Here is a 15,424-nt window from a genome sequence, read left to right as displayed (position 1 = left end):
ATTGCAATAATCAAGCAAGGCAACAGGTACCAAATAAGTAGAATCATTCTTTTTTCCTGCTTTGTCCTCAACTGGACCTGCTCTGGCATTTTCCTCTATGTACTTCTCTACCCCAGATGCTGGAGAAGTTGCTAACAAGCAAAAATAAAAAGAGATTTCTCTTTATTGCTACAGTCGAGCAAAGAAATTGAAGGTTTCACTGTCAAGACTACATGGGGTTAATGCAAGAAACCAGAGTTCTATCAGCTGAGGCAGTGCAGCTACTGTTCACCCAGGATTATGGAAACAGGGTATAAATAAAAATCAATAAGAAGATAGTTTATTTTCTTTAGTTTCTTTTCTGCGGTCCCCCTCCCTTCAAGCAAGTGTACTATCTACATACAATGGAAACAGATCTGGATTATATCTACTAAAGATATCTGGTCCTCATTTCAAACTGTAGTATATTATGGAGCCAGAATAGAAGTACAATTTTTTACTAACTGCTCCAGAGAGGCCTAAACCTCCCTTCTTGAAAATCTAGGGGAAGACATAATCTCAAAGGTAACAAGTACAGCAAAAAAACCTATTGAGAGGGAAAATGAATATAGTTCTGTTTCATTTGATTTTTTATTTTTTAGTTCTATGTTTAAGTAGCTTATACAAAATAGATCGCAGGACACATGACAAAGTGGCTGACTGAATTTCCTTATTTATTAAAGAACAGAAATAAATTTTGCTTAAATTTTAAAAAATGACATTAAAACTCAGTTATCTTTCCACTGAATAAAACAGAAAAAGGCTGGCTTTCAGATCATATATTTATTTAAAAAAATAAAATGGATCAACAAAGTTATCACATTACTCTGCATGCTAACAGGATTTCCCAAACCCATGAGAGATACCATTTCTTGAGCAATAAAAAAATGACTTTCTCAACAATGTAAAGATAGGAAACCTTTCAATCCAAATTCAAGGTCTTTATCACTAATTCCATCTCACAAGCTAGTGGGATATGTCTGTGCCACAAGCTGAGCTCCTTAGTTAAAGAAAGCTTGAGAAGACACTAAACAAGGATGTCACTAAAAGATGATTTGTTAAAATTATAAAGCAACCATTTTTTGGCCTGCAAATATTCTACATTAGAAATCTCCACCACTAGGGATTGGTTCCCCAGGACAATTTTATTCTGAATCCAGGATAATTAAAAACACATGGCAATTTTTCCTGCATGCTTCCTTTGGCCAAATCCTGCATGACAATATGGACAATTACAGGATGGAACTTGAAATTCTCATTCTCACACAGGATAGGTAAGGAGTGCTACCAAGAACAAAGAAAAGTTATACAACATTGATTATTATAAATTATAGTTGTTCTTATACACCCCATTCTCCTTAATATGTTCAGATTCTTTCCTGCAGAAAACATGAGTTTCCTATATAACGACACCAAGTTAACTTCATTAATGATGATTAGAATGAGCCGTAGAGACCTTGATTCTGAAGACATGTATGTGTAGGTGAGACGCAATCTGATTGCAAACACTGACACAGTAGCGGATCAAATCAAAGAAAGAGAAGACCTGGAAAGAAGAGAGACTATTAGATTCTCAGGACCTGCTTAGGCCATACCTAAGCTTCCTGAAAGCAAAGAGGACGGGCTCCTCTGACTTTCTTCCCTTCTTTTCAGATTTGTTTTCAATTCCATATGATTTAACAACTCAATTTCCTCACGGATTTTTCCTTTATGTGAAGGATCAACAAACTCTTTCCAGAGAGACAGTAAATACTTGAGGTTCTGTGGACCATGCCATCTTCATTTCAACTGCTCAACTTTGCCATTGTAGCTTGAAAGCAGCCACAGACAATACATGAATGGCCATGGCTGTGTTCCGATAAAACTTCACTCCTGCTCTACACAGTCAGAAACCTGGAATTTTTGAGCCCCGATGAAGGCAACACGAATAAGAATAATGCAAAAAATGGCTCAAAGATGAAACCACGTGAACTCTTGCCAAGTCCTGTAATTGTGGTTTTTTGGTATGCCAAATCGTTACCATTATATGATCTTTCAGCACTGGCCCACAGAAACAAGAAAACAAATCATAAAATAGGACACAGTATGATACTTACCAGAGCAATCCAAAGTACAATATATTCATCAATAAAGCTGTTAAAATACTGATCCAGAAACAAAAGTGCTGGACCTATGAATGCTGTGTCGAGCAGATGCATTTCACTTTTAGTCATGTGTGCCACCTGCAAATAAAAGAGAAATGGATGTGCAGGCGCTTTCACACTAGAGTAACTGTGAGGTGTACAGTAAATCAATTTTGTGCTCAAATCACTAATTTCAAGAATTATTTAGCAACGCTGGATAAAAAGTTGAATTTCCAAAACTAAAAAACTGACAAGGTGTGTGAGAGTTACACACCAAACAGCCCATGTAGCAGAGCCCCTCAAAGATGCTTTTCATAAAGAGCCTTAATTTGAATGTACAGACTGAGACTGGAAAAGGCAGATAAACTAAAGCACCAAATTAAACTGCAGCAAAAAGAAGAGTTATGGAGATCCACGGAGCTTCTGGTAACCTCAGGTTATAGCTTCACTTGTTGATGGAGGAGAGTGAACTCTAGAACTGGTCAGGAAGCTGTAGAATGAAAACTGGTGCCATAAAATCAAAATGAGATGAATGTAAAAACAAATAAAAACTCTGGGGCTTACCACAAGCTTATTAGTGATTTTAGCAGATACAAAACCGAATGTCAGTATATAAAGACAGGGATGCTTTTCAAAAAGCTGAACTGCTGATTTCTTATAGATCATTGCAGCTAGGGTAATCACCGATCCAATATGGAGAAAAGGAGAGAGGACACTTGTTCCCTGTGCAGAGTAAAGAGAGGGGAGAGATTAATGGCACTCAATATTGTCAGATACTATGTGGATCTGCTGTAAGACAGATCAGCTCAAACTTTTAAGAACCTCATGGTACCTGCCAGCCAGCAGTTCCTATAACTGAATACCAGAACAGCTAATGAAGAAAAGAGCAGCACGGGCTGGTTAGGCAAATTGAGGATTCACTTACATGGCCAGGTTTATTTTACAAAGCAGATCATACTTCTATTTACTTTTACATTTATCTTTATTTATGTATTTAAAAGAGAGCATGAGTGGGGAAGGAGGAGAGGGAGAGGATCCCAAGCAGACTCTGAGTACGGAACCCGATGCAGGGCTCAACTGCGGACCCCCAGGTCATGACCTGAGCCAAAACTAAGAGCCAGATGCTCGACTGACTGAGCCACCCAGGGGTCCCAATCATACTTTAAAAAATATGTATATGTATAAATGTGCTTGTGCCTGTGTGAAAAAAATGCATGTAAGCATATAAACATATGCACATATAGGTAAAACTAAGAAGTTTTGGATATTATTTTTTGTTTAAGCAGAAACTCTAAATTAACAAGTATTTTATACAATTCCAATGAAAGAGCAACTACAAAACCAAGTCTTGGTATAAATAATCGCTGGAAATCTTAAGATGTACTCACTGCTATTGTTGATCCATTTTTTCCAACACCACCTGTGAAGATTACACGGAAGTAATTTGTACAGGAAAATATGGTCCCTGCTACAGTACAAAGTGCAGGAAAAATTTTCATTTGAATATTCAGCACTGGAATCTTTAATGGGTAGAGAGAGAGAACAATTAAAATATATACAAATTAAAATAAGAAAATGTAACACATTTGATTCATACCCCGTATATCCTCCATTCCCTCCAGTTTGGCAAATCCTTAATGAACATTTCCCTCTTTCCATTATAAATAATGTAACCAAGAAAAAAGGTATGTAGAAATTAATCTCACTTCTGACTCCAACCTTTAAAAAAATTACTGATCCAACTTTATTAATTTGTGCCATAAACTAAGTAGAGTTCACCTAATATATTCCAGAAGTCTGGCAACAGTGGAACAGGCTGTCTTCTGGACTTTGTATAAATGAAGTATACTTTGCCTTTTTCTTAATACATTTTTGGAAATCTACCTTTAAGTCTGTAGTTTGTAATTAATTGTTATGATAGAGAAAGCGTGGAGCATTAAAGACTATACATATTTGCAAGTAGATTTTAAAAATCTGCAGATTAGGGAATGGAAGATGAAAGCTGTACTCAGAAGAGCTCCCAACTCCAAACTGTTAGGATTACAAGCAGCTTGAAAATGCAGAGGGCAGCCACGAAGATATTCATATACAGGGCAAAAGAGACAGCAAGCACACTGAAGCAGGTACAATTGTGTATCCAAAATTTTAACATGTTAAGTTTCCTCTTCAGAAGAAGCAAATAATATATTTTTATATTGTACCAAAATATGGATTGATTTACCTAAAGTGAGGAGGGTTCAGTGCACTGGGATCATGCATTCAATCTTGCAAGCATGATATCCACCATTTCAAATGAAATATACTTTTTAGAAAATCATTTAAGATTTTCTTCCTCTTTGCATCTCTCATTTTCAAGAAAGCTCACATTTTGTCCAATATGGGTTGAAAATAAAGCAACATAAAGTGATATATTCTATTAATAGAAACAAATGAGTATAGGTACAAAATTCCAGAAGCCCACAGGGTTTAATAGGCATTCAGTTGTTATAATGAAAACGTTTTAATTAGGGCTGTTTATACTTTTTAGGGCCACTATTTCAAAACCAAATAGGAAATGTCACATTTCCTATTTTTTTTTGTACATATAAAACCCAAGTAAAATTGGCACAGACATAAATCTTAATGTTTACATACTCTATTTCTTCAAAACTTTGAAGAACTCAGTTTTACACAACTTTATGACCTCTTGCAAAACTCAGCTCTAAAAAAAATTGTAATCTGTTCAAATTTCAAGTTGTACTATGGCAGTCCTTAGTTTTCTAAAATGAAGTAGGTCAACTTAAAAATTAAGCCCAGAACTTTACAGAGCATCCTAAATGGTCTTCTTCCTTCCCTAATTTATTTCTAAACCCAACAGCCCAAATCAAAACTTGTTTACCATCAAGAAGAAAATCAACACCATGGATACTTTGAGCTCCAAAAGATTTTTCTGCTCTAGTTAAAAAAACTAGGGATAGTACAATCTTAATCTAATGCACCTGGCTTAATTTAATATGCTGGCTAGTTTCCTTTTCCCTCCAGAGACAAAAGACCTGTATGGCAAAGGGGAAAAAATACTATACTCCCTCAAGAATTTCAAAAGAAACAAAGCATTAATCCATTACAGGGGTATGCCTGTATTAGGGCCAAGGTTTCGAATGAGTGCCAACTCTGGCATAGCAGTAATCTGTGCCACCACTGAACTGAATAATACCACAACTATAATTAAAATTTGGTGAAAAAGCTTTAGGTAAATGGAAACTGTTGCCTGTTGAAAGAAGAATAAACAGAAACATTAAAAAAAGCCAGGCAAATTAGTAAATGGCTTGGACCACAAAGTAAGTAAGGAAGGTGTCATAAACATTCTTAGGATCCTTTCCACTTCATATAGCAGTATAACTATATACACCAAACCCTAAGCTCTTGATTGTAGGATTTTGTTTGTATTGATTTTTATACTCTCTCTAAAGCCACGAATATTTTAAGTGCTCAATATATACTTGTTGAATAAAGATTAAGATCTCCCTTTCTCTTACTCTTTCTGTAGAATTACTGTCACAGGAGAATATGAAGACACATCTTCCCTCGTATTAAGAAGGAAAAAGGATGTTAGCTACAAGAAAATCTGAGAAAAGTGAAGGGAAAGCTAGAATGGGAGGAATCCGAAGCCTCACTAGGCAATCCCTGAAAAATCAGTACCAAGTGAACCACCTACAAAAAGCACTAAAATTGTTGCCATTTTTACTCCCACCCAGGATCAAGGAGGGTGGGCACATTCTACCTTTCTTAATCTTTCCCTTTCTGTCCTCCTCCTCTTGGAACTCATCCAAAGCAACCAAGGAGTATCCACTCTACAAAAATAGCAAGAAGGCTGTATTGAAAACACCTTTATCAGAGCTCTGGGTCTTTCAGACTAGGAAAAGAAAGAACTCCCTTGGGTCATTGGGTCTGCTCTACAGCCAGGGGAAAAATCCTCCGGATTCATGCTATCACATTATGCATCTAAATAATATCAGTCCAACATAATTCATTTTAAATAAGGTTAGAGAATTAAAAGCTATATTAAATTCTCAGATTTACCAGATTACAATGGACACGTTTTGGTTCAATAGTTTGGATAATTATAGAATATCAATTATTAATTCGTTAAGATAAGTATTCTTAGGGGAATAAAATGTTCTTAAAGGCTTTACAAATTTTAGCAGAAATATAATGTATCAATTTGAGATACATTGTCTTCAAATACTTTTAGTGTAAGTGATTTCCACCAAAACTTAATATAACTTTCCTACCAAAGTTTAAGGAAAATCACCAGGTATGATTTAAGTATTAGGTACTTCTTCAGTCTTTAAGAATGAGACACAAGTAAGTTACACTACATAGTAAGTCTTTAGTTCTACCTAAGAAATCCTGAAACTTCACCTGTAGTCTTTCATGACTTGTCTTAACTGGATTCCAAAAGTGTCTTATGGTTGAGTACACATTTAATCAACTACTACATTTAAGAGTCAAACATCAGTGAAAGTAAACATGAAGGGATTATATATGGGTCCCTTTCAGAATGATATTCTTCTTAAAAAAAAAAAGTGATATGATAAAAGATAGTTTCGAGACATCCCAAAAGATTATACATTCTTTTGGGGAAACAATACAAAAAGTCAACAATATGGATTGTTGTTTTGTTTCTTGCAATGTATAAACCCATGCACTGACTTTTGTGCATGAAAAAAAAAAAAAACCCCACAAAAAAACAAACAACTAAAACCAATAACTAATTACAAACTTTGGTAAAAACTTACCTCTGAAGTAAAAAAAAAAGCAAGAAATAGGTGAGCAGCAGATATATATCACTTATCTTTTTGCAAAATAGCTGATCTTCTGGATCAGCTTTATGAAGACATTTGTACTGATTTTATTAACTTAAATTTGCTTCTTAACTATCGTAAAAGCTTTTTAACAAGGATTTGGAAAACAATTTCCATTTTATGCCCTCAACTTCAAAAGAGATGGGAATTTCACAGCTGTGCCTTAAACAGATATCTTTTCTCCATTTTGACACAAAAAATAAGTTAAAGTGTTCCATGTAATCTTTCCTAATGCAATTTGAAACAGCACAAAAAAAGAAATATAGTGGTCTGAGGTCAATTATGGGAATCTGTACTGAGCCTCCAAATACTCCTGGAGAAGTTAGGCCCTTCCCTTTCAGTTTAATGATGGTAACAGTAGGGCCAGTAACACTAAGACAAAGGCCCAAGAATCTGTTTCCCTTTGCAACCTAGCCTATTACTGGAACTGGATTGCTGGGCTGGGGATTCTATTTCAGTCTTGGATCTGAGAGTTCCTAATGTTACTTTTTAAAACATATAGTAAAAAAGGATGATTATATTATCTTAATTATCAATAAAGACAAGACTAAACAGCTGATCCTTTTTTTTTTTAAATTTTTATTTTATTTATGGTAGTCAGAGAGAGAGAGAGGCAGAGACATAGGCAGAGTGAGAAGCAGGCTCCATGCACCGGGAGCCCAACGTGGGATTCGATCCCGGGTATCCAGGATCGCGCCCTGGGCCAAAGGCAGGCGCTAAACCGCTGCACCACCCAGGGATCCCCAGCAGATCCTTTTAAAAGAAAAAAAAAATCACTTCTGTTAAGTACATATATATAAATCCTAATAAAAAAGGTAACAAATGTACCTGAGGCAAATTCACTGCCAAGAACCACCTAAAAAAATAAGGATATTTAGGGGCTCATTCAGTTAAGTGTCTAATTCTTGAATTTGGCTCAGGTCACGATCTCAGGGTCATGAGATTGAGCCTGGAGGTGGGCTCTGTGCTGGATGTAGAGCCTGATTGGGATTCTCTCCATTCCCCTCATGTGCACTCTCTCTCTTCCCACCCATTCTATATATATATATAAAAAAAAAGAAAAAAGAAATTAAAAAGAAAAATCCTCCTTCCCTCTGCCTCTTCCCCCCTCACTCATGCATTCTCTCTCTCTTAAAACTTCATAGCCTATAACTTCATTTGCAATCATGCTTTATGTATTTCCATACTGATAAGGATAATCAGGTATATACCTGATACTGACCTTGATTTCCAATGATCAGGTCAGAAATCACAGTTTTTTTGGTTACTGTTTTGGTTACTTTATAGGTAATTTATATATGTTTAAGATACTTAAAACATTTTGGAAGAAGGGAGATTTTGGTATAAAACTCAAAGCCTATAAACATAATAATCAATTTGGTCAAGAGACACAAATATATTTAAGTCAACCTACAAATTGACTCATGAACAACATGAGGATTACGAGCGCCCCCCCTCCCCGTCCAGTTGAAAATCTGCATGAACTTTTGATTCCCCCCAAAACTGAACTACTAGTAGCATACTGTTGACCAGAAGCCTTACTGATAACATAGTCAATTAACACATATTTTGGATATGTATCATATACTATATTCTTACAGTAAAGAATGCTAAAGAAAATGATATTGAGAAAATCATGAGGAAGATAAAATACATTTACTCTACTATATCTATAAAAAATTTTTTTTGCATATAAGTGGACTCTTGCAGCTTAAACTTGTGTTGTTCAGGGGTCAAGTGTATATATAAAAATAACTACAACCTACTGAAAAGTAAAAGTAATAAAATTCTCTATATCTATATATCTCTCTATATATCTATATCCATATATCTATCCATAGAGCTCAGATTTCACTAGAATATATCTTAGATTTCACTAAAGACCCTATTGGCTTTTGAGACTAATGTGTAGGAAAGATGTGAATTTGAATGATATTATATACGTGACTGGATAGTTTCAGAATTTTCCTGGTTAACTATGGATTATTTTTATTCCTTTATCTCCTCCTTCCTCATACCCCTATCCTCTTGACAAGGCATTAAACCATCTCTAGTGATGAATACTCAGAAAAGTATGTCAATTATACCTCCTCAAGTATCTAATTTACTATCATAATGGAAAAGATCTTGTTAGGTCAGTTTCCCTTATATTTTAAAATTAACCTGATTTTTAAGAATTGTTTGTTTAGGAGTAGTATCTATTTTGGTAAGATCACATCAAATGAATTGTAAATTCTGAAGGGGTGGTGGTAGTGATCAGCAGTTAACTGGACCAGAGATTACAAACTACCGTGACTCAAATTTGGAAAGAAAAATTCCAACTGTAAGAGCAGCTTTCACTGATACTGCATTTGATACACACTGTTCTAAATGCCTTGCATGTATTACTCATTTAACAAAAAAGAATAATCCTATGAAATAAAAACTGTGACTGTCCTCATTTTACAGAGGAGGAAACTCAGCCAAAGAGAGTTGAACACCACATAATAGGCAGTGGAGCCTACATGGAACTCAGGCAGTCTGTTTCCTAAGTCTTGGTCTGGATATTATACATATTATGATCTCTCTTTCAGAATTTTGTGGGAAAAAAAAAAATTTTGTGTTTATAGGTCAGGTTGAAAATCAAGGTCCTGGCTTGTTAAAACAATTCTATGGCACTGACTTAAATAAGCATTTATTCTGTTTGGGGGCTAGTTTATCTACTACCCCAAATTTGTTATTCAGCTTTAAACATATAATAGAAAAACTAGTAGACTCATATACCTCAGAAAGAGAAAAAAGTCTCATCTTGTCATTGGTTAACTTGCTATACTATCCGTTGTTTCCTCAGATGTAAAATGGAATGACAAATAATAATTCAAACAGCCTTTAAAAACAATAGCCCTGGAATGGACCTAATGTACCACCTAACTCCAAGTACTAAAATTCACCATGCCCCAAAGAGAAGTTTGTGTCCTACCACTGCTGTGGTTTTTCATTTTCAGAAAGAATAAAATAATTTTACACATCACCCTTTAGCTGAATTATCCTGTTTTAGAAAACACAAGCAAAAGACAACATGCATTACATGGGATACACAATGTGAACAAAGTTACCATAGATTGCCAAAAAGGTGGTCCTCCAATCACTGCCAGCAAATGCATGATTATTATGAAGATTTGCACTTCAGTCACATCAATTCTGATTAGGTACAAAAAGCCAAAAAAGCAGAATTACTCAAAACAATTTCAAGTTAATTACTTGCAAGCTTAGCAGCATTCCTCTATCATGCACAATAGAAAAAATCTCAAATATTGAGGAGAGGGGGAAAAGGAGGTGTCAAAAATTTGTTATGAGCAAAATCAAATAAAATCCAGAGGCTTTTAATTTAATTTGATGAATTTCACAGAGCAATAAAAACCCCTCCTTTCCACAAGGAAATTTCTGACTTATTGAGTTGGGCTGAAACTATAGCTTAACCTTTCCCACCAAAAAAACCAAAAACAAAAACAAAAAACCAACAAAAAAACACACATACACACACACAAAAAAAAAACACCAAAAAACCAAAACCAAAACCAAGAAAACTACAAAAACCAAGAAAAAGAAAAAAGGGGCTGGGGTAGGATATGTGTATATTAAATTTTGAGCGTCAAGCAGAGAGGACTGCATTGTACTGCTTATATAATATGAAATCTTGAAATAAGTGTTCTGTATTAGCAAGTGGAGGAAATGGTGAGTTTTTACTGAAGTAACATAAATCACTGAGATCTTACAAAACTTACTGCCCTTTAGTTATATTAATTTAATGTCTTCCACGGTAGGGGTGTGGAAAAAAATTTCAATTCTCAATCAAATTTTTATGTAGGTCAACTACCCTAAGATTTCTAGAAAGAAGAACTGAAAGCAGCCAAGAATTAGTTTTGAGGTTGCTGAAAATGATCTTATAGTCAAGAAAAGACAAACCTGGTATAAAAACAGGGCAGTAGAAATTAGAAGTCTGAAAGTCTGGAAAAAAAGAATATGGACAAAAAGATTGAGGAGCAAAGCACAAACTGGTATTCCTTTCCTTCTACAGACTAGCACTTTGTATAATCTTGAGATTATTATTCTCAGATTATTGGATCCAAAATTAAAATTCTCAGAATTTATCCTATAGATATGCTCACACAAAATGTTTGTACAAGGTTATTTATTACAGCATTATTTATAATAGGAAAAATTTTAAAGTAGCCCTCAGTGAGGGAGCAGTTACAGAAATCCTGGTACTTCCATACAACAGAATATTTGGTAGCTTTTTAAAAAAGTGGGCAGCTCCCTATATAGTGATACAGAAAATAAATATTCTATATTTTGCCAATTAATTACATAACATATTTCTGGAAGGATATATTACAAAGTAAGAACTGTGGTTACCTATTGGACAGGACAGTGTGGGAATGGACAGCTGGGAGATGAGGATGGGAAGGAGACCATACACTGCATACCTTTTTTAAAATGTTAGTTTTAAACAAAGTGAATAATTACTAAGAAGGTAATTTTTAAAAATATTAGTCTATGGAAAATAGATTATCAAAGCAGTAAGGGGATTCAATTCCCAGAGCAGAATGGAGCCCCCATTTCCAAAACTGACACTTAAAACATAATGTGAGATAGGTATGTAAGCCTCACACCCATAATAAATGACTAAGTTGAAACCAGTATCTCACAACTAAAAAACTGAGCTTTGTTTGCTCGAGTGTTTACTGAACAGAAGCTTAAGTTGCAAACATATAGTGATGTAATTATCTTTAAATACACATTTATTGGGGGTAAAAAATGGACTGAATTAGGCTAAAAAGAATCTGTAGAGCTGACCTGATGAGTGGTGTTGCCAATAAGGGGAATTACACTCAGTAGCAGATTCAGGAGACTAAGCAGGTGTCAGAGATGATCGACTCTGTCTTGGGTGGAGGAGGGCAGACATCTTACAACATTTTGCTGGATATATGAAGTAGCCTTCTGGGAGGGGAAGGGCCAGAAGTATAGAATTACAAAATAAAAATGGAGGGAACCTCATGCAATTAATCTTTGTACCTTGGATGAATGTAAAAGAGAATAGGAAACATGAAAGATCTTTACAAAGTCCCAAACTAGGATTCCTAGGTAGTTTTATGGATTAGCTTGTTTGGAAATTTCGGAAGACAGAATTTTCTAAACCATTCAGATACTGTCACTGTATTTAGACCAACAATGCCTTAATGTTAGAGACAGTCCAAAATAACTTACTTACCAGCTGTAGGTAGTTAAGAATATATTTTCCTGTTTGCTTATCTGATTTACAGGAATACTCAGTACTCCTGGATGAGCCTCTCCTGCTCTGAATGAGAACTGCCAATCACCACTCCTGGAGGTGTGGCTCTAATCTTGACTGTCAATGAAAAAGGGTGCAGTAAGAGGCCATCCCCAGAGACAGGAACTGAGCAAGCCAAGAGGACAGGTGGCAGAAGCGATTAACAATGAACAAAAGAGTCAATGATTCTATTTAGAAAAGAGCTGGTTATGTGGCAGTCCACTTTCCCCCCTTTCCACTAAGAAATCTCTTAGCATAAGCTGAATTTACTGTAACATATATTAGGAGGGAGCTCATTTCACTCCTTTTGGCTGGGGAGGAAAGAAAATTATCCAGAAGGAAGAATGTTATATAAAGGCAGGAATCTGGCATTTCTATAGTCAATTCCTCATTATTATTTTCAAAATAACAACATGGGTGATAAAATTCCCAAATGTTGGGATGACTACTTAAAAACTAAAAAACGAAAAATCCTCCATAACCACACCAAAAAAGACATATGGGAAAATAAATCTCTTTTCTACAGCATTAGATTACCATAGCATAAAAGTTTCAGAGGGGGAAAATTAGAAGAAAATACACTTAATTTTCTGTAACCATGAAGGTATTTGAATTTCCTGGATGATATTGCTTTAAATAATTTATTTCTACTTTATTTTAGTTTAGGTTATCAAAGTACAAAAGGTATGTTCCTAGTTGCTGTGTACAATCCACTTAAATTACTATAGCAAGCCATCAATAAACAATGTTCTGATGGCTGTCCCAGAAGAAAAATGGAAAAGAAGCAAACCAGTTGTAGAGACTAAGGTTCCTCTTCTGATGGGAAGACTCTAATGTGGCAAAGCAACTTTGAATATTCAATAATAAATCTCCTAACAACATCTCAATGGTCTATTGACTAAGAGGTAAAAAGATCTCAAATTAATATGAGTAATTTTAACTACTAAACAGAGAACAGAAACTCTGTAGCTGGAATGAGAAACTCATGGGGCCTTCATCACAACAGAAAGGCAGCCTAGATCAGTTATTACATCAGAATTACAGGTTTAAAATGTGGCCCGGGTGTAACAACCCCAAACTACCTACGTTAACTAATTACGAAGAAAATTTCTATTTTGAGTTTCATTTTTATTTTTTCCAGTGTTCAGCAAGATACCTAACAAATGCATTTGGTTTGAATTCCAACAGACTAACTGAGGGATGTGAAGGGATTTAACTGACATTCTGTGAAAGCTGGTAAGCATGTTAATCTTTTCCCAGAATGTTTTTATGTCTTTCCACTCTAATATCAGAAATAAGACAAGTTAATCTATTTTTTCTTCCTATGTGTGACATACACATTCAAAGATATATTTGCAGCTATATTTATAACATTTTTTTGTTGTTGTTAAACTACATAGTTTAAAATGTAATTGTGTTATAATTTGGGTTGGCTATTAGCTCGGTTAACACAGAATATGCACTAGGGCTAAATTCACAATGTCCAAAAAACCCAGATTTGTACAACTTGACTTGTGAGCTATTTATTATTTAAAAAGAATTTTGTTTGAAAAGACATCCACTTAGTGTGTCTGGAATCCTATTCAAGTATTAGAGTGCTATTAACTACTGATTTGCAATTATCTGTAAATGGATCGGAAGTTCTTGGAACTTATAACCACAACTTTTATTATACTAGAAATACCATGGGTGGGGTGAAATCTTGGTAGATTTCAATGAAGACTGGCCTAGAAATTGACCATACAGCCTTCCAATATTTTACTTTTTACCCCTGACAAGCAAACTGGGCATGGCAAGCTAAATGTTAAACATTAACCAGACTGGCAAATGATAACTATGATATTTTATGATCAAGTGGTACATACAAAGTCTAAGCATTTACTTTTGAGATAAGCTGAATTATTTAAAACCGTGTTATCTACCACATGAATGACTATATGGATCTTTCAATTATCTGGAAGACTAAAAACCAAACAATAATAATCTATCCAGTGATTTTTTTGAATAGGAAGACAAAAAAAAAAGCCAAAGGCTAGAACATTTAGTGAGTCCTCTAAGAGGAACTAAAGTTTAGGTCTCATATTTAAGAGGATAGCAGGCCCTTATACTCTTGGAAACAGAAGAATTAGGAGAGTCCTCTCATCTCATTTAGTAACAATCTTGATGGAGTAAAATGAAGGGATCACGGACCTATTCTTCCTCTCAAGCTAGCATAATCAATTCTGGAAGAAATCTGGAAACTGCTTGGAATTACTAACACAGGTCTTAAAATTAATATGATAAGAGTGGTAACAAACACTTAACTATATGCCAGGCACTATAGTTAGCACTTTACATTTGACTATTAATCTTTGCAACTATCCTAGGAGGTAGGAACTATTGCCACCATTTTATAGATGAGGAAATTCAGTTAGATAGGTTAATTGACTTTTCCACGGTTACAGAAATACATGGCAGAGCCTCGAAAGAAATTGGAAGCGTTGTACCTACACAGTACTAAAAATCTTTAGTTTTGTGATCAACTGGGGTAAAAACTCCTAAGTTTTTAACTTGTTATTACTAAGGAGCCCACACAGGATGATGCTTCTTGTATTCTAACACACCTTTCCTTAAAATAGTAGAAAACAACAGGCAATAGCATAGGAAGTTCAGATGCTAATAAGTTAAATTAACTGGAAACAAAATATAATGAACAACTATTTCTTAAGCTTATTTTTCCCCCTGAACTTTATAAAAAAAAGGAAGACCCACAAAGAAACATATGACAGTCTCATTTCAGTGATAAAATTGGTTAAAAGCAACAAATATTAGAAGCAAAAGAAAATCTCTGCAAGTTAGCAACTGATAAAATAATGTATTTCCAAAAGATTTTTCAGGATGTTAAATTTAAAATGCATGAGTTTCTAGAAACATTTTAATAGAAAAGTCTTCATAAGTACAGGTACTTTGTTATCATAGACAAGGTGAAAGTAAGTATATCCTGACTATTTTCACTAAGAACACTGAGAGAAAAGACCTTCGGTGAGTGTAATAACAACATAAAAAGCCAATAAAAATTATAAATCTAGACAACTGCAGGGAGCATCAAGTTTCAGGTCTTTGAGGAAAGTACCAGAAGACAGGTTATG

At 34.9% G+C, this 15,424-nt stretch overlaps 1 protein-coding gene across 3 annotated transcripts in view; it reads right to left on the bottom strand.

Annotated features, from left to right (window-relative positions):
* Nucleotides 1-782: 782 nt before the first annotated feature.
* The window catches only part of CEPT1 (choline/ethanolamine phosphotransferase 1), a 37,764-nt gene continuing 23,122 nt past the window's right edge, over nt 783-15,424 (bottom strand). For 2 of the 3 annotated variants that reach the window (XM_077905858.1, XM_077905859.1), the window contains exons 5-9: nt 10,081-10,165; nt 3,530-3,661; nt 2,706-2,864; nt 2,115-2,240; nt 783-1,564 (exon numbers count right to left, since the gene is read on the bottom strand). In XM_077905858.1, coding sequence (XP_077761984.1) covers nt 1,445-1,564; nt 2,115-2,240; nt 2,706-2,864; nt 3,530-3,661; nt 10,081-10,165 — 622 coding nt within the window. In that variant the 3' untranslated portion in view covers nt 783-1,444. The remainder of the gene's footprint in view (nt 1,565-2,114; nt 2,241-2,705; nt 2,865-3,529; nt 3,662-10,080; nt 10,166-15,424) is intronic. The other variant, XM_077905860.1, reaches the window with a different exon arrangement.

Source organism: Canis aureus, chromosome 8 (genome assembly GCF_053574225.1).
Source record: "Canis aureus isolate CA01 chromosome 8, VMU_Caureus_v.1.0, whole genome shotgun sequence".
In the NCBI taxonomy this organism is placed as follows: Eukaryota; Metazoa; Chordata; class Mammalia; order Carnivora; family Canidae; genus Canis; species Canis aureus.
The sequence above is the reverse complement of the archived record's forward strand: the minus strand, read 5'-3'. Positions and strand labels throughout refer to the sequence as shown.